General features: G+C 37.6%; 1 protein-coding gene across 1 annotated transcript in view; it reads left to right on the forward strand.

Annotated features, from left to right (window-relative positions):
- Positions 1-19,201, forward strand: part of IQCH (IQ motif containing H) — a 236,982-nt gene that overhangs the window by 56,145 nt on the left and 161,636 nt on the right. The window contains 1 exon segment of the mRNA XM_019968175.2: positions 18,186-18,306. Within this exon segment, the coding sequence (XP_019823734.2) occupies positions 18,186-18,306 (121 nt within the window).

Here is a 19,201-nt window from a genome sequence, read left to right on the forward strand (position 1 = left end):
TTTAACTGCATCTCACACATTTTGATATGTCACATTTTCAATATCATTCAGTTCAAAGTTCCTTTAATGATTTTTTTTCTTTGACTTGTGAGTTATTTAGAAGCGTGTTAATTTCTAAATATTTGTTTTTTTTGTTTTTGTTTTTTTTAGTTTTCTCTTTCTTACTGAATTCTAATTTAATTCCACTGGGGGCAAAGAATATATTTTATAAGATTTAAATCTTTTGAAATTGATTGAGACTTATTTTGTGGCCCAAGATATAATTTAGTTTGGTTAATTTTCATGTACATTTGAAAAGAATGTCTATTTCACTGCTGTTGGTTGTAGGGGTCTATCAGTATCAATTAGGTCAGGATGGCTGTTGGTGATATTCAGATTATCTGTGTTCTTTTTTTCCTCATAATTTAGAGACTATTTAGATTCTGTAATGAAACCCATGTTGATAAAACCTTACTTTGGGGGGAGGGCATGCCACACGGCTTGTGAGGTCTTAGTTCCCCAACCAGGGATTGAACCTGGGCACTCTGCATTTAGAGTGCAGAGTCCTAACCATCGGACCAGCAGGGAATCCCATGATCTTCTATACTCTTAATGATTCTTAAAGTCTATTTGTTCTACAAATTACTGAGGGAGGAATTTTAAAATCTTCAACTCTAATCAAAGATTTGTCTCTTTCTTTAGTTTTGATCATTTTTATTACATATATTTTGTATTAATGTTATTAGAGACATATGTGTTTATAATTTTATGTTTTCTCAACCAACTAAACTTTTATTCCTCTTTCTCTTTGATTATACTCTGTGTCTTAAAAATCTACTTTGGTATTTAAAAAGCCACTCTTTTCTTTGCTTACTGTTTACATGGCATTTTAATGTTTTTTGTTGTTGTTGTTATTACTCAATCCTGTGTCTTTAAAACTAAAATCCATCTCTTAAAGATAGCATACAGTTTTATCTTGGTTTTAAAATCCAGCCTGATAATCTCTCATTTTTAATTAACATTTAATCAGTTTCTATTTAATGTGGTCATTGACATGATTTGATTTAGAACAACCATTTTTCTACTCGCTTTCTATTTTTTCCAACTCTTTTTCTGTCCCTTTGTTTCCTGCTTTACTTTTAAAATTTTTTTAAAAATATTCCATTTTATTGGCTTTTAAGCTGTACCTCTTTGTATTATTTTTAGTGGTTGCTCTAGGAATTACAATATGCATGCTTAACTTATTCGCATTTCCTTGGAGTTAATATTGCACCAGTTCACATGCGATGTAAGGAACTTGCAACTATAGAATTCCATTTACCTCCCAATTCTTTGTGCTTTTGTTATCATGTAAACTGCATATGTTATAATTTTTACCTTAAATACTCAAATATCTTTAAGAGGAATTAAGACAAAAATATAAAATATATAGTCTCATATTTACTGTAGAGTTCTAAGTTTCCATCTTGGATCATTTTCTGTCAGCCTGAAGAACTTCCTTTAAGTGTTTCTTATAACTCATACCGCTTATGTAAGACTTACTGTAATGCTGTCTGCTTTTATAAAAAAAAAAAAAAAAAGTATTTCCCTTTATAGAGAGTTTTGAGTTGCCAGGTTTTGGGTTTTTAATATTAACATTTTTAAGTTCCATTGTTTCTGATGAGAAGTTAGCCATCATCTGGATCACTGATTCCCTGTATATAATTTTTTTTTCTTTCCTGTCTACTTTCAAGTTTCCTCGGTCTTTGTCTTCCAGGGATTTGATCATGATATGTCCATGTGTGACTTTCTTTGTCTTTATCCTCCTTCAGATTCATTGAGCTTCTAGGATCTGTAAGTTTATGTTTTCCAGAAAATTGGGGAACATTTTGGCCATTATTTCTTTAACTTTGTCTCCACGTTTCTCTTTCTCCTCTTTCTGGGATTTCAGTTACATATAAAATATACAACATGAAATTTCATGGGTCACAGAGGATCTATTCTTTTTCTTATTATTTTTTTCTTTTTGCTGTTGAGATTAAATAACATTTATTAATCTCTCTTGCTTCTTACGCTCCCTTCAATCTGCCATCAAGCCTATCCAATGAACCTGTTATCCCAGACATTTTACTTTTCAGTTCTAAAATTTCCATTTAGTTCTTTTTTTATAGTTTTCATTTTTCAACCAAGATTTTCCATTTGTTAATTAATTATGATAACAGTTTTCTTTTAACTATTAAAAAATATGTATAACAGCTTTAAAGTTCTTTTTTGCTAAGTCTATGCTCTGGATTATCTTGACATCTTTCTATTGTAAAAAACTAATGTATTAAGGTATGATTGACATAAAAAATCTGTACATATTTAGTGTATACAACTTGATGGGTGTGGTGAACCATCACCACAATCTGTGCTGTAAACTGGTTAATCACTTCCAGGGTCTGTTTCTATTGATGACAATTTCTCTTGCATGGATAATATTTTCCTCTATTTCTTAGCAAATACAGTACCATTTTATCATTAAGGACATTATAAATGTGTTACACAAACTGTGAATTCCATCACCATGTGTTAATTCTTACTCAAGCAGGCAATTAATTTGGTGAGACTCAAATTCCAAATGCTGGCCTGCGTGGGTAGAAGCTGAAATCTCTGCTCAGTTTTCTCAGTGCTTAGCTTTTCAAATTGCTAACTATTGTATCTTTGCTGGGATTCTTAGAATCACTTCCATATATGTGTAGCTCAAGGGTCATCCAAGTATTTGCATGTTATTTATTTGCCAATTTTGAATCCCTGCCATGTAACCTTCTCCTTTTGGGGATTCCCCTTCATTTTCAGCCTTTATGATACCCTTAAAGTCCATCCTTTTACTTCTTTAGCAAGTGAAACTGTGCCTTTCTTCTTAAATTATAGTCACTTTGCATCTTATCGACTGAGAAGTACTTTTGAATCACATACATAAATCTCAAATGTTCAGTTCAGTTCAATAGCTCAGTCGTTTCTGACTCTTTGAGACCCCATAGACTGCAGCATGCCAGTCCTCCCTGTCCATCACCAACTCCTGGAGCTTACTTAGACTCATGTCCATTGAGTTGGTGATGCCATCCAACCATCTCCTCCTCTGTCTGCCGCTTCTCCTCCCACCTTCAATCTTTCCCAGCATCAGGGTCTTTTCTAGTGAGTCAGTTCTTCACATCAGGTGGCCAAAGTATTGGAGTTTTAGCTTCAGCATCAGTCCTTCCAATGAATATTCTGGACTGATTTCCTTTAGGAGGTACTGGTTGGATCTCCTTGCAGTCCAAGGGACTCTCAAGACTCTTCCCCAGCATAACAATTCAAAAGTATCAATTCTTTTTTTTTGTTTGTTTATTTTTTTAAATTTTATTTTATTTTTAAACTTTACAATATTGTATTAGTTTTACCAAATATCGAAATGAATCTGCCACAGGTATACCTGTGTTCCCCATCCTGAACCCTCCTCCTTCCTCCCTCCCCATACCCTCCCTCTGGGCTGTCCCAGTGCACCAGCCCCAAGCATCCAGTATAGTGCATTGAACCTGGACCGGCCACTCGTTTCATACATGATATTTTACATGTTTCAATGCCATTCTCCCAAATCTCCCCACCCTCTCCCTCTCCCACAGAGTCCATAAGATTGATCTATACATCAGTGTCTCTTTTGCTGTCTCGTACACAGGGTTATTGTTACCATCTTTCTAAATTCCATATATATGCGTTAGTATACTGTATTGGTGTTTTTCTTTCTGGAATTCTTGGGTGCTCAGCTTTCTTTACAATCCAACTCTCACATCCATATGTGACTACTAGAAAAACCATACCTTTGACTAGTCAGACTTTTGTCGGCAAACTAATGTCTCTGCTTTTTAATATGCTGTCTAGGGTGGTCATAACTTTTCTTCCAAGGAGTAAGTGTCTTTTAATTTCATGGGTGCAGTGACCATCTGAATGACTTTGGAGGCCCCCAAAATAAAGTCTGTCACTGTTTCTACTATTTCTCCATTCATTTGCCATGAAGTGAAAGAACTAGATACCATGATCTTAGTTTTCTGAATGTTGAGTTTTAAGCCAGCTTTTTCACTCTCCTCTTTCACTTTCATCAAGAGGCTCTTCAGTTCTTCTTCACTTTCTGCCATAAGGGTGGTGTCATCTACATATCTGAAGTTACTGATATTTCTCCTGGCAATCTTGATTCTAGCTGTGCTTCATCCAGCCCAGCATTTCTCATGATGTACTCTGCATATAAGTTAAATAAGCAGGGTGACAATATACAGCCTTGACATTCTCCTTTCCCTGTTTGGAACCAGTCTGTTGTTCTATGTCCAGTTCTAACTCTTGCTTCCTGACCTGCATACAGATTTCTCAAGAGGCAGGTCAGGCAGTCTGGTATTCCCATCTCTTTCAGAATTTTCCAGAGTTTGTTGGGGTCCACACAAAGGCTTTGACATAGTCATTAAAACATAAGTAGATATTTTTCTGGAACTCTCTTGCTTTTTTGATGATTCAAGAGATGTTGGCAATTTGATCTCTGGTTCCTCTGCCTTTTTTAAAACCAGCTTGATCTGGAAGTTCATGGTTCACATATTGTTGAAGCCTGGCTTGGAGAATTTTAAGCATTACTTTACTAGCATGTGAGATGAGTGCAATTGTGTGGTAGTTTGAGCATTCTTTGGCATTGCCTTTCTTTGGGATTGGAATGAAAACTGACCTTTTCCAGTCCTGTGGCCACTGCTGAGTTTTCCAAATTTGCTGGCATATTGAGTGCAGCACTTTTACAGCATCATCTTGTAGGATTTGAAATAGCTCAACTGCAAATCCATCACCTCCACTAGCTTTGTTCGTAGTGATGCTTCCTAAGGCCCACTTGACTTCACATTCAGGGATGTCTGGCTCTAGGTTAGATTTCACATCATCATGATTATCTGGGTCGTGAAGATTTTTTTTGGATAGTTCTGGTATTCTTGCCACCTCTTCTTAATATCTTCTGCTTCTGTTAGAAGAAGCATTTCTATCCTTCTAGATACCATTTCTATCCTTTATTGTGTCCATCTTTGCATGAAATGTCCCCTTGGTATCTCTAATTTTCTTGAAGAGATCTCTAGACTTTCCCATTCTATTCTTTTCCTCTATTTCTCTGCATTGATCACTGGGGAAGCCTTTCTTATCTCTCCTTGCTATTCTTTGGAGCTCTGCATTCAGATGCTTATATCTTTCCTTTTCTCCTTTGCTTTTCGCTTCTCTTCTTTTCACAGCTATTTGTAAGGTCTCCTCAGACAACCATTTTGCCCTTTTGCATTTCTTTTTCATGGGGATGGTCTTGCTCCCTGTCTCCTGTACAATGTCACAAACCTCTCTGTCCATAGTTAATCAGGCACTCTGTCTAAAATTCCCTTGAATCTATTTGTCACTTCTATTGTATAATCATAAGGGATCTGATTTAGGTCATACCTGAATGGTCTAGTGATTTTCCCTACTTTCTTCAATTTAAGTCTGAATTTGTCAATAAGGAGTTCATGGTCTGTGCCATAGTCAGGTCCCAGTCTTGTTTTTGCTGACTGTATAGAACTTCTCTATCTTTGGCTGCAAAGAATATAATCAATCTGATTTCAGTATTGACCATCTGGTGATGTCCATGTGTAGAGTCTTCTCATATGTTGTTGGAAGACGGTGTTTGCTATGACCAGTGCGTTCTCTTGGTAAAACTCTATTAGCCTTTGCCCTACTTCGTTTTATACTTCAAGGCCAATTTTGCCTGTTACTCCAGATATTTCTTGACTCCCTACTTTTGCGTTGTAGTCCCCTATAATGAAAAGGACATCTTTTTTGGGTGTTAGTTCTAGAAGATCTTGTAGGTCTTCATAGAACCATTCAACTTCAGCTTCTTCAGTATTACTGGTCGGGGCATAGACTTGGATTACTGTGATATTGAATGGTTAGCCTTAGAAATGAACAGAGATCATTGTGTCGTTTTTAAGACTCCAGCCAAGTGTTGCATTTCAGACTCTTTTGTTGAATATGATGGCTACTCCATTTCTTCTAAGGGATTCTTGCCCACAGTAGTAGATGTAATGGTCATCTGAGTTAAATTCACCCATTCCAGCCCATTTTAGTTTGCTGATTCCTAGAATGTTGATGTTCACTCTTGCCATCTCCTGTTCGACCACTTCCAATTTGCCTTGATTCAAGGACCTAACATTCCAGGTTCCTATGCAATATTGCTCTTTATAGAGAAATATTGTTTATTCCGACCCTAAACAATGGCTATACAAAATATTCTAAATAGATTAAAAATGATAAAAGAAAGAATTTTGGAACATCTGAAAAGAAGAAAACACAGTAAAGAAAATATGGGTAAAAACAATAGACTTACTTTTTCTTCTTGAGTTTTCTAGATTATATTTGATGTTTGAAATAAAAATCATAACACTGTCTGATATAGCTCTAAATTTATGTGGAGGAAATAAGCATGCAACTACCATGAGATCCAGCAATTATGCTCCTGAGAATTTGTCCTAAAGAAATGACAATGCAGGTTCATATAAAAAGCTGTACACAAAGGTTTACAGCAACTTTATTCATAGTCACCAAAAGCTGGAAACAACCCAAACATCCTTTAACAGGTGAATGGTTTAACAGTTGTGGTAGTCTCATCCTGTGGGTTACTAGTCAGCAACAAAAAGGAATAAACTACTGATAAAAGCAACAACCTGGATTAAATCTTCAAAGAATCATGTTGAGTGAAAAAAACAATTCCAAAAGGTTACATGCTGTAAGAGTCCATTTATCTAACGTATTTGAAATGACAAAATTCCAGAAATAGAGAACAGATTAGTTGTTGCCAGGGTTTAAAGGAATGGGGGTGGGAGGGGCGTGCCTGTGGCTCTTAGTGGATAACACGAGGAATCCATGAGCTAGACGAAATGTTCTATATCTTAGCTGCATCAATATTTCAGTTGTCATATTGTACTGTAGTTTGGCAATATGCTATTCTGGGAAAAACTGAGTTAAGAATGCAAAGGATCTGCCTATATTATTACTTACAATTGGCATGTGAATCTACAATTATCTCAAAATCAAAAGTTTAGTTAAAAATAGGACTTTCCTGGTGGTCCAGTGGTAAAGAATCCACCTGCCAAGACAAAGGACACCAGTTTGATCCCTAATCTGGGAAGATTCCACATACTGCAGGGCAACTAAGCCCATGTGCCACAACTATTGAGCCTGTGTCCACAACTACTAAAGCCCGTGCCTTCCAGAACCTTTGCTCTGCCTCAAAAGAAGCCACCACAATGAGAGGCCAGTGTACTGCAACTAAAGAAAGCCCTCACACGGCAGAAAAGACTTAGCAGAGCCAAAAAAAATTTTTTTAATTAATAAATTTAAAATTTTATTTAAAAACAAAGACACCAATAAGATAATGAAATGCCAAGCCACAGAGTAGAAAAAATTTTTCATAATATCAGTTCAGTTCAGTTCAGTCGCTCAGTCGTGTCCGACTCTTTGCGACCCCATGGACTGCAGCATGCCAGGCCTCCCTGTCCATCACCAACTCCTGGAGTTTATTCAAACTCATGCCCATTGAGTCGGTGATGCCATCCAAGCATCTCATCCTCTGTCGGCCCCTTCTCCTTCTGCCTTTAGTCTTTGCCAGCACCAGGATCTCTTTCCAGTGAGTCAGCTCGTCGCATCAGGTGGCCAAAGTATTGGAGTTTGAGCTTCAACATCAGTCCTTCCAATGAATATTCAGGACTGATTTCCTTTAGGATGCACTGGTTGGATCTCCTTGCAGTCCAAGGGACTCTCAAGAGTCTTTTCCAACATCACAGTTCAAAAGCATCAATTCTTTGGCATTCAGCTTTCTTTATAGTCCAACTGTAACATCCATACATGACTACTGGAAAAACCATAGCTTTGAGTAGACAGACCTCTGTTGACAAAGTAATGTCTCTGCTTTTTAATATGCTGTCTAGGTTGGTCATAGCTTTCCTTCCAAGGAACAAGCATCTTTTAATTTCATGGCTGCAGTCACCATCTACAGTGATTTTGGAGCCCCCCAGTATAAAGTTCCTCACTTTTAAAGTTTCCATTGTTTCCCCATCTATTTGCTGTGAAGTGATTGGACCGTATGCCATGATCTTAGTTTTCTGAATTGAGTTTTAAGCCAACTTTTTCACTCTCTTTCACTTTCATCAAGAGGCTCTTTAGTTCTTCATTTTCTGCCATAAGGGTGGTGTCATCAGCATATCTGAGGTTATTGATATTTCTCCCAGCAATCTTGATTCCAGTTTGTGCTTCATCCAGTGCAGCATTTCGCATGATGTACTCTGCATATAATTTAAATAAGCAGCCTTGACATTCTCCTTTCCCAATTTGGAACCAGTCTGTTGTTCCATGTCCAGTTCTAACTGTTGCTTCTTGACCTGCATACATATTTCTCAGGTGGCAGGTCAGGTGGTCTGGTATTCCCATCTCTTTAAGAATTTTCCATAGTTTGTTGTAATCCACACAGTCAAAGGCTTTGGCATAGTCAATAAAGCAGAAGTAGATGTTTTTCTGCAACTCTCTTACTTTTTTGATGATCCAGTGGATGTTGGCAATTTGATCTCTGCCAATAGTTTCCTTATTTCCTCATCAACTCCCTTCTAGCTTCTGCCTTTTTCAATTTACCTGTGTACCTTCAAATAGTTTTTCCCTTTTTAATATTTTATCCAGAATTTATAATTGTTATGTTCAGGAGGATTAGTCTGTTATAAGCTATCATTACCACAATGGTGACTAGCCCATTTTTCAGTCTCACTATTGTACTATCTTTATCTGAAAGGAAAATATTTTCTATTAATGTGATTATGTTAATTGCTGCTTTCCAATGTCTTAAGTGATTCTATTTTAAAAAACTTTTTTGTTCTATTTCTTCAAGTGAGATTAAAAGACAGATTTAGATGAATTCTGAATTATGTAACGCCTTCAGGGGCTACACGAATACCTAAAATATATTTGTAAATGAAATAAGCAAAGTACAAAGAAAAGCTATATTAACTCAGAGGAAGAAGAGATCAGAGGTGATTTCCTAGAGGATATTACCTTTAAGGCAGTAGTTAAAGAGTGATAGTAGCCAGAGCTGAGAGAGAGAAAGAGGGAGAGACAGCGTTCCAGAAGAAATCTCATAAACAATGCAAAAAGTGGGAGGTTTGGAGGCTCAAGTCTTACTGGTTATAGCTATAATTTTTAATATAATTCAAAATCAATACTATGGTGTGAACACACTGCTATATATAAAAATATGGGTAAATCTTACACCAATTTTAAAAGAAAAAAGTCAGATACAAAAGAATACATACTGTAACAATCCATTTAAGTCCAAAAACAGAAAACTTATAGGTGGTAATGGAATTCAGAATAGTGGTTACCTTTGGGTTATGGAAGCAACTGGGAGGGAACCTGAGTGAAGTCCCTTGGGTGCTTGCAATGTTATACCTCTTTTTCTGAAGGCTGGTTACCTACAGAGTTCACTTTGTAAAAATTTATCAATTGACGACTTTATGATTTGTGCCTTTAAATAATATCACACTTCAATAAAATGTTTATGTGAAACAAAAATGAAACCCAATTTCTGGTATCAAGAAAAGTTTATCATGTGTATTTCCATATATTAACATGTTAATCCCTCACAATGACCTTATGGAAGTCCAGTTATGCTGATTTTTATGTGAAATTGAATTATATGAACTTGAAATACCATGATGTAAAATAATAAATTCTGGCTTTATACACAAAATTTGAAATGATTCAAATCTCCCCAAGTTAAAAAAAAATTTCATTTTCTTACAAAGCTGGATCAATCTGAGCAAATTTAAGATCTATTTAAGCTTAAGGGAGGTACCACTTGAGTAGATAAAAATACCTTGTGTAATTCAGGATAATACAAATAACAGATGCAACACTAGTTAATGCTTTTTGGTGTCACAGTTTCAGCAGAGCAGTGTTGGCTGACACAGCAGCTCTACAATGCCAGGTACCACACACTTTCCATTTTACGGCTCTGTCCTACTGAACAGGCAATTTTCTATCTTGTGATCTAAGATGACTGTGACTCTCCCACCGTCTTTCTGTAGTCCTACCAGGAGAATCACTGCAGTTTCTATACTGCCAGCCAGAACTTGCCACAAAGACATGGGAAGCTACAAGAGGGCCTGGGAAATGCAGTTTCTGGCTGATCAGTACATCGATGGTTCAGCAGACGTCTTTGCCATACTTGCCATTCTTTGTCTAGTTGTTTTGAACTATGTGAGTTTACAATTATAAAATGTCTCCAGGAATAGATCCTTTACATAAAATTCAGCTGCTCTGTAGATAAGAATATTCCTATTTTACAGAAGATAAAACTGAGACTCAGAGATAGTAAATGACTTATGCCTACCCTGTACATTGCTAAGTAAATGGCAAAGCTGGGACGCAAATACAGTTCTCAAACTCAGGATTCTTGCTTTTGTGCTACAGAAGCTTCTCCAGAGAGTTTTTCTACTAGTTCCAAGAATACTGGTAATCCTTATGTTCCCAGTGAATTTCAGGTTCTTGATGTCTCATTGGGAAAGAATTCAGTGAGAGACAAAGTGATAGGTAAGAAGTGGACTTATCTAGAGAGAAACACACTCCACAGACCGAGTGTGGGCCATCTCAGAAGGTGAGAGAGCCTCAAAGTGTGGCCTGGTTGGTTTTTATGGGATGGATAATTTCCTAGGCTCATGAGTGGAAGGATTACTCCCATTATTTCAGGAAAGGGGTGGAGATTTCTCGGAATTTGGCCATGCCCACTTTGGGCCTTTCTGGTTAGATTCACATCCACTGGATCACAGAAAAAGCAAGAGAATTCCAGAAAAACATCTACTTCTGCTTCATCGACTACACTAAAGCCTTTGACTGTGTGGATCACGACAAACTGGAAAATTGTTAAAGATAGGGGAATACCAGACCACCTTACTTGCCTTCTGAGAAACCTGTATGCAGGTCAAGAAGCCACAGTTAGAACCAGACATGGAATAATGGACTGGTTCAAAATTGGGAAAGGAGTACATCAAGGCTGTATATTATCACCCTGTTTATTTAACATATATGCAGAGTATGTCATGCAAAATGCCAGGCTGGATGAAGCACAAGTTAGAACCAAGATTGCTGGGAGAAATATCAATAACCCCAGATATGCAGATGATACCACCTAATGGCAGAAAACAAAGAAGAACCAAAGAGCTTCTTGATGAAGGTGAAAGAGGAGTGTGAAAAAGCTGGCTTAAAACTCAACATTCAAAAAACTAAGATTGTGGCATTTGATCCCATCACTTCCTAGCAAATAGATGGGGAAACAGTGGAAACAGTAACAGACCTTATTTTCTCGGGCTCCAAAATCACTGTGGACAGTGACTGCAGCCATGAAATTAACAGATGCTTGCTCCTTGGAAGAAAAACTATTACAAACCTACACAGTGTATTAAAAAGCAGAGACATCATTTTGCTGACAAAGGTCCATATAGTCAAAGCTATGGTTTTCCCAGTAGTCATGTATGAATGTGAGAGTTGGACCATAAATAAGACTGAGTGCTGAAGAATTGATGCCATCCAAGTGGTGCTGGAGAAGACTCTTGAGAGTCCCTTGGTCAGCAAGGAGATCAAACCAGTCCATCCTAAAGGAAATCAAACCCTGAATATTCATTGGAAGGACTGATGATGAAACTCTGATACTTTGGCCACTGAAAAGACGACTCATTGGAAAAGACCCTGATGCTGGGAAAGATTGAAGGGAAGAGGAGAAGTGGATGACAGAGGATGAGATGGTTGGATGGCATCACCGATTCAGTGGACATGAGTTTGAGCAAACTCTTGGAGACAGTGACAGAGAAGCCTGGCATGCTGCAGTCCATGGGGTATCGAAGAGTAAGACACGACTGAGCAATTGAACCACAACCATGGTTAGCCTCAGAACTGCCATGGTGCTGGTGGGTACGTTCTTTAGCATGCTAGTGTATTACAACAAGTGTATAATGAAGGTCAAGGCCCACCGGAAGTCGAATCTTTGGCCATCTTGGACCTACTTGGTTCTAACCATTTCTTGGCATGTCCTATATCTATGTCATTCTTTTAAATGTGCCTTGCCCTCTCCCCTCCTGTTTCACTTAGTCTGAGAGAAGGTGAGACTCCTGCTATCTCTAAATTAGATGGTACTTGGAAAGGAGTGAGATAGGGCACAAAGTGGTAGGACTTTACTAGGAACTGACAACCTGAGATGTGTTTGCTTAAAGGTTCAGGAACTCAGGAATCAAGAAAATACAGCATGAAGCACTGGGGCATGAGGGTGACTTGCATTTCAGTTGTGCCTCTGAACTACAAGGCAGATTATACACGTGTTCCAAGTATTTTCCCTTTCTGATTTTTAGTTTCCCCATCCATCAGATGAGGATTAGGGTTGGGCCAGGGTTGCTGAATATGGTCATGAAGGTTGTACATAATTTCTTAAATTCACTAAGCAGGAGATTCTGGAGCAAAGTAGAGGGTGCCCCATAGCTCCTTGCCTCACCCCGCCTCAGCCCTTAGAAATACTACTGGTATTTTGAGAATCCTCAAAATATTGAGATCCTCAGAAATACTACAAAATCTGGAGAGAAGCCTTCAGGTAATAGAAAGGTGGAAAAACCCAGAATACCCAGTTAGCACATGTTGCTAGGATAGAAACCATACTGCTGCTGCTAAGTCACTTCAGTCGTGTCCGACTCTGTGCGACCCCATAGACGGCAGCCCACCAGGCTCCCCCGTCCCTGGGATTCTCCAGGCAAGAACACTGGAGTGGGTTGCCATTTCCTTCTCCAATGCATGACAGTGAAAAGTGAAAGTGAAGTCACACTAGTGCCAGAAAATGGGGGACAAGATACTGTATTAGAGCAAGTAGAATGCCTGGACACAGCTGCGCAAATATGTGCAAGGTGAAAAGAAAGGATATGGTCACTACCGATCTGTTATATATATGTCAGTATTTCACCAACAGCTAACAAAAGAAAGGAAAGTGGGGAGGGAGGGAGAATCCTGGGCTTCAAAAGACAAAGCCTAATTTAAGGAAAACATAACTCAAGGAATTTTGTGAGGAGGAATTTTCTCACCATTTCTTCACATTATAGCACAGTTGATAGGGACATAAATAAAACTAGAGCTCAACCATGTGATGATAACATAGCAGAATGAGATTAAAAAAAGAGGTTGCAGACATAAGGAAATAAATCGAATACCAAAATACTTTATGGAACTAATAAATACACTATAAATAGAAAGAACAGAACAGACACTGCTGAATACTGAAATATTGACAGGGAGAAAAAACTGTAAGCACAGTACATGCACTCTCATCTGATAAAGGAAATTAATTTGAAGTTAATAGATATGCATATTAGTTTGTTACCAGCTAAGCTGCTGTAACAAAGAAATCCAAAGAAATAATGCCTTATATAAATTAGTTTCTTTCTCACTCACAAAACAATCCACAGATGAGACATCCAAGGCTGGCAGGATCTCCTCCAGGAGGTCATCCAAGATACAGTTCCTTCTGTCCTGATGCTCCATCACCTCCTCATCCCTGTGGTTATAGGAAATTCTCATTTCAGTGGTTGAAGCTGGCTCCTTTCCATACCCGTGTTTCAGTCCATAGGAAAGATAAAAATAGTCCAGGGAAGGCACTCTAAGGGATGCCCTAGACGTTATACATATCACTTACGCCACAGTTTTACTGGCAACATTTAGTCACAGAGGACACTGGGAAAATGTGGTCTTTAACTGGATAGCCATGTGCTCAGCTAAAACTCAATGTTCTATTCTAAAAGGAGCTGGGAGAGAACAAATAGTTAGGAACCACAATATGAAAGATAAAGATGAGCCAACATTTAAGGACACGTGATTTCCCTCACAAAGAGAACCCAGCAAATGAAAGAGAGGACGTACCTGGTGCTGCAGTGTAAGAAGATGTTCCAGAAGTGAAAAAAGAACTGAATCTGCAATATGAAGGAAAACACTGAATCCCAAGAAAGTCTGATTTAGAATATTTAATATAAAGGTATTTCCTAGTTAAACACCTGAACTTGAAAGAGGAAGAATGCTTCAGACATCTAGGCAGAAGGAAAAAAATCACCTACAAGGGGTAAAAAAAAATCAGGCTGCTATCAGATTTCATTATATTCATTGTGGAAGACGGCAGTGCAGTTTTGAGAGAAGAGAGGATGGCCCCAGGTGCAATTCAAGTGTAAAGGCTCAGGGAAGCAAAATATCCATGAACACTTGTTGGAAAGAACTGCTTGACAACCAAAGCTAAGCAATCTAAAAATCCACAAAATAATGCAAGCATAGTGAAACCATGCCAGAAGAACTGTTGATAATCACTGGATCCATTCACATGTAGAACTGATGCTAAACAATCATAGCAATGATGGTTTCAAAACAGAATGAATATTATAAATCTGGACAATGTAAAAAGAATACAATACAAAACTGGGAGGTGAGGGAGAGGAGATGGAAGTAGCAAGAAACTTCTCATGTTCTCATCTTCTGAAGCTAGGATTTATTATCCAAAATAAAAACATGTGGTTAAAAATATATATATCTACATAAATAGGTAAACAAATAACCTAAATATTTTTTCATAATCACCTTTATTGAACATGTAGCAGGAGTCCACAAATCACTGCCTGAGGGCAGACTGCCTGTTTTTGTAAATTAAATTTCAGTGGAACACAGCTTCATCCCTTTGTTTCCATATTGCTTATGCTACTTTCCAGCTATAAAAATAGACCCCAGACAGCCCAAAACATTTACTCTCTGGCCCTTTAAGAAGAACTTTGCCAACCCATGCAGAAGAATCTTTTTTAACTCACAGGAATTATGTGGTAAAGAAATATTTATTTGAGGCTTAATAATTGGTTGGGTTTAATTCAGCCTTTCCCCTTCCTATTAAATTCATGTCAAATTAAGTTTAATAATGTAATATAAATCCTATTTTTTTAAAATAATAAGTAAATCATCCCAAGGTATCAGGGATAATGAATCATCTAGTGATATTTGATATGGTTTCTTCAATTTTCACCTCTGTTTTTATTTGGAATCTTTTTAATGAGCATATATCATTGTTACCAGAATAATAAAATAGAACATTTTTTCTATTTGAAATCCCTGGAAGCAAATATACCAAGATACTAACAATGATTAATTCTGGCTGACAGGAATATGATTGCTGTTTTTTTCTTTAAGCTTTTCTGTATTTTTTAAATATTAAAAAAATTTTAAGCTATTATGGAAGATTTCCACATAAAGTGATAAGAATTCTGAATTACAGTTTTGGAAATGGTAATGAGAAGTACCAGATATGAGAGACATTGTTCTATTTATAGTATGATTCTTTTATTAGCAGCATACAAACCACAAAGCACAGTTCAGTATAAGTATCAAACACAACATAAAAGATAAGCCGGAATCAGATGATGTTCAGCTTCTGTTAGGCAATCAGCACTTTCACATGGTTTCTTTAATTTGCATTTATCTACCTTTCCCGTCTCATCCACACCTTATCCTCCTGATACACACAATATACTCGAGCCACATAGAGACCTTCACCTTCAGTGAAATGTTCATGCATTTGTGTGCTCTTTTGCTTTCTTGCCACCATTCTTTCTACCTATAATTGCATCCTGTTCTCCACGTGATATAATTCAATGCTTCTTTTAAGATGCAATTTAAATATCACTTACTGCAGTACATCTCAACCTTGGCTGCACATCAGAATCACCTGGGGAGCTTTGTAAAAATACCGAGGCCCAGGCTCCAGCACAGCTATTCTGGTTTAACTGCCCAGGGTTGGGGCCCAGGCAGCAGTATTTTTAAAAAGCTCCCTGAGTAATGCTAATATACAGCCAGTGTTGAGAGTCATTGCAAAGCCTTCTGCAATACCAGCAGGCAGAGTTAATTACTCCCTCTTCTGCGCTCTCATAGCTCTTAGATTTTCCATTGCTCATGAAATTTAATGCTTACTGTATTAAAGTTAGTGTTATATAGTAAGTGCTCAGTAAATGCTGAGGTTGTTACTGACCTTGTTCTTCCAACCGGGCACATGCAGGAGTGGTTATCCTTACCATGGGAACCCGACAGCAGAGGGGGCTGATGTTTCCCATCCAGAGATCCTGTCTGAAGGATTTACTTCTGTAAACTCACCAGGATGTCACCCTTCTCTGCCTCCTACACACACACTCCCCCTCACTGCCTTTTCAGCACAGCCCTAGCCCTTGGGTCCAGCTTTTACATTGTTGAGATTGACGCCATGTAAAGAATGAAAGAAACCAGCGTTATGAAAGTGCTGACAGCCTGACAGAAGCTGACCGTCGTCTGCCTTCCCCCATCTCCTTCATGTCGCACTTTACATTGTGTTTACTGTCAGATCTGCTACTTTAGCTTTCAAGAGCACATTGTCAGGTGTACTTTGTCAAAGGCTTTCAGAAAATCCAGATGAACGATGCTGTGAGCCCCGATACTGCCAAATCTATATTTTACACCTTCACAGTGTTTGACAATTTTATTCAAGTGGAATCTTTCTATCTTCCTTCGATTTACCTTTGCCTCCCTGACCCTGAGATCAGACAACTGGAGACCCTTCTGTTTTTGATACTGAGCATCCTCGTCTATGTCTGCACCATGTCTGGATCACAGTACACTGTATGATTATCTCAGCTTCCCTGGCTAGGAGGAGCTCCTGGCAGTTACTCCTATCTGGAAGTGAAGTAGCGGGAGGAGAGCTGAGGATGAGGAAAAGAGACCAAGGAGCACCAGCAATGCTTAAGTGCCACAATCGCACAATGCGCATGCGCACTCTCATCAGCACAACTCGGAGCTCTACCCTTGCTTCTTCCCGCTTGCCTGGAAGGAAACTGACTGCATTAACAGTCTGCTCTTTCCTGTAAAAAATCCTATTTGTAGTCATTTTAAACCATCCTCTCCAAACATCGCCAAAGGGTTTGGTGTCCATAAGATGGTGTTACTTATATTAATAGTTTCCCTTAAGTACCACATCCTGGCAGTGGAGTTCTAAAATAACTTTGTTCACAGACATTTCTCAGCCAGTAAATATTATTTTTCAAAGTGATTTTCTCCCTGGAGTCTTGATGAAACTTTCCCTTTCTTTTTCCTTAAGGTCACCATGACCTTGATGAACTAGAAGATGTGCTACTGTGGAACCCAATGGCAAATTTCACTAATGCAGAATCAGATCAATCTTCGAATTGAATAATCTTTGCATATCTAGTGCTCTACCGTGACCTGAGAAAAATCTAACCTTTCTGACTTGGTTCTTTATTAAAATCAGTAGTTAAATAGCAAACCATTACCTAGTTCCCTTGGAAGTTATGCAAATTAATTAATGTTTGGAAAATGACTGGGAAATTTTAAAATCATCTCTAAATACCAAACAGTTGCATCTTCCCTGATGAGAGGGCCTAGGTAATTCATAACCTCCTATAATAAAGGTAAAAATACTGTGCTTGGCCTATATAATTACATGTGATTTATTTGCAATACATATAATATTTGAAATCTAGAAAGCATTTAATAGAAACAATTCATATTTCGTGACTATAATAAAAGCACTTAATGACTTTAGGAAAAGTAATCATCTACTCTAAGTGATCTATACATCACATCTTTAACTATTTCTAAGATCTGCTAGAGTCTGCTCCGAGTTTATCCTTAACCTGTTAATGTTGACTGATATGTTTATTTTTACATTTTCCCAGTTTTTATTTATCCTCAAAACTCTAATGTGTATTTCCTAGAAAATTTGCCTGTACAAAACTTTGCTGTATTCAAAACCTCCTCTGTCAAGATTTAGCACTTTTATATTGTAGTCATTAAAATTGAACAAAATCTTAATAGTTCCTTTATTAACTACTATACTGACTTTGCATAGTGGAAATCACAACATGTTAATTGGATTTAATTAACTATTTTAAATTACACAAACTCCTGACAGTAGACAAAGCACAGGGTACCAGTGAGCAATAAAATTGGAGCTGATATTTCTACTTTATTAAAACTTAATGAAACTATTCATATTCATAACCTTATTTATTGTTTACAAGAAGAAAACTGTGTTCATTTTGAAGGCAAAAATGTCTGCTGAAAACAAATTTTTGATCATTTAGGTGAAGGCTCAGAAGTTAATAAAAGGCTCCACTATATCCAGCCTCACGGTTCTACCAGCTTCTCATCGCACGGATCCCTATTTCACCCCAGTGCCAGTCTTACAAGCAGATGCTAACAAAGGTTAGTGATTCAGATAAGCATTTTATATGTTTAGGAACATAAGGGGAAGAGCTTTGAGGTGGGATTGGGGGCCTGAGTTTGAATTCAGACTCAGATGCTGATTCTCCAAGGTGACTTTGGACAAGTCAAGTCCTCACTGTGGCCTGAGTTTCCTTCTCTGTAAATCAGAAGGTTGGACTAGATGACCACCAGAGTCCCTTTCCACTTCTAAGATCCATTATTCTATAGATTTTCTATTGATTTAGATTTTGGTATATTTACATGTTAAAATTATTATTGTATTTAGGTGATATTATAATTTTTAAAGCTTCTGAGCAGATAGTTTCTGATCCTTTTCTGATAATACTTAAAATTTTATTTCAATATATTACTACATAAAAATATGAAGCCAGAAATGAATGTAATTATTAAGTGAACTATGCAGGTCTAATCTAAATACTTATACTAAGACTTATACCAGTCTAAATACTTAGTCTAATACTGGTTTGTGAAACCAGTAGATTTCTCATTTTTTTAAGCAAGAGGTCACGTCATCTTTATCTCAGTATCCCCAGTGCTTAGAACCACATCTAGCATTTTGTAGATACTAAATAGTTGGTTGAATGGATAAGCAAATGAAAGTGTAAGTGAATGACTAAAGACTGAGTGTCATAAATGTAACCCTCTTTACTTCTCCCTGCTACATAATTGGCTGACGTGTTAAAGAATGCTTAAGTGGATCCCCTTTTGTATCTCAAATATGAGCAAGTGAGATGATCTTTAATTTATTTCTATCTCACTTTCTAACTGATGTCTGGAGTGTTTTAGACCTAAAGTTGGTTCCCCAGGGTTCCTCTGGTACCTGAAGATTTATAGGTTCTCCATTTTACAGCTCCTGTATCCTGTCTGCTGACCC

Source organism: Bos indicus, chromosome 10, assembly GCF_029378745.1.
Source record: "Bos indicus isolate NIAB-ARS_2022 breed Sahiwal x Tharparkar chromosome 10, NIAB-ARS_B.indTharparkar_mat_pri_1.0, whole genome shotgun sequence".
In the NCBI taxonomy this organism is placed as follows: domain Eukaryota; kingdom Metazoa; phylum Chordata; class Mammalia; order Artiodactyla; family Bovidae; genus Bos; species Bos indicus.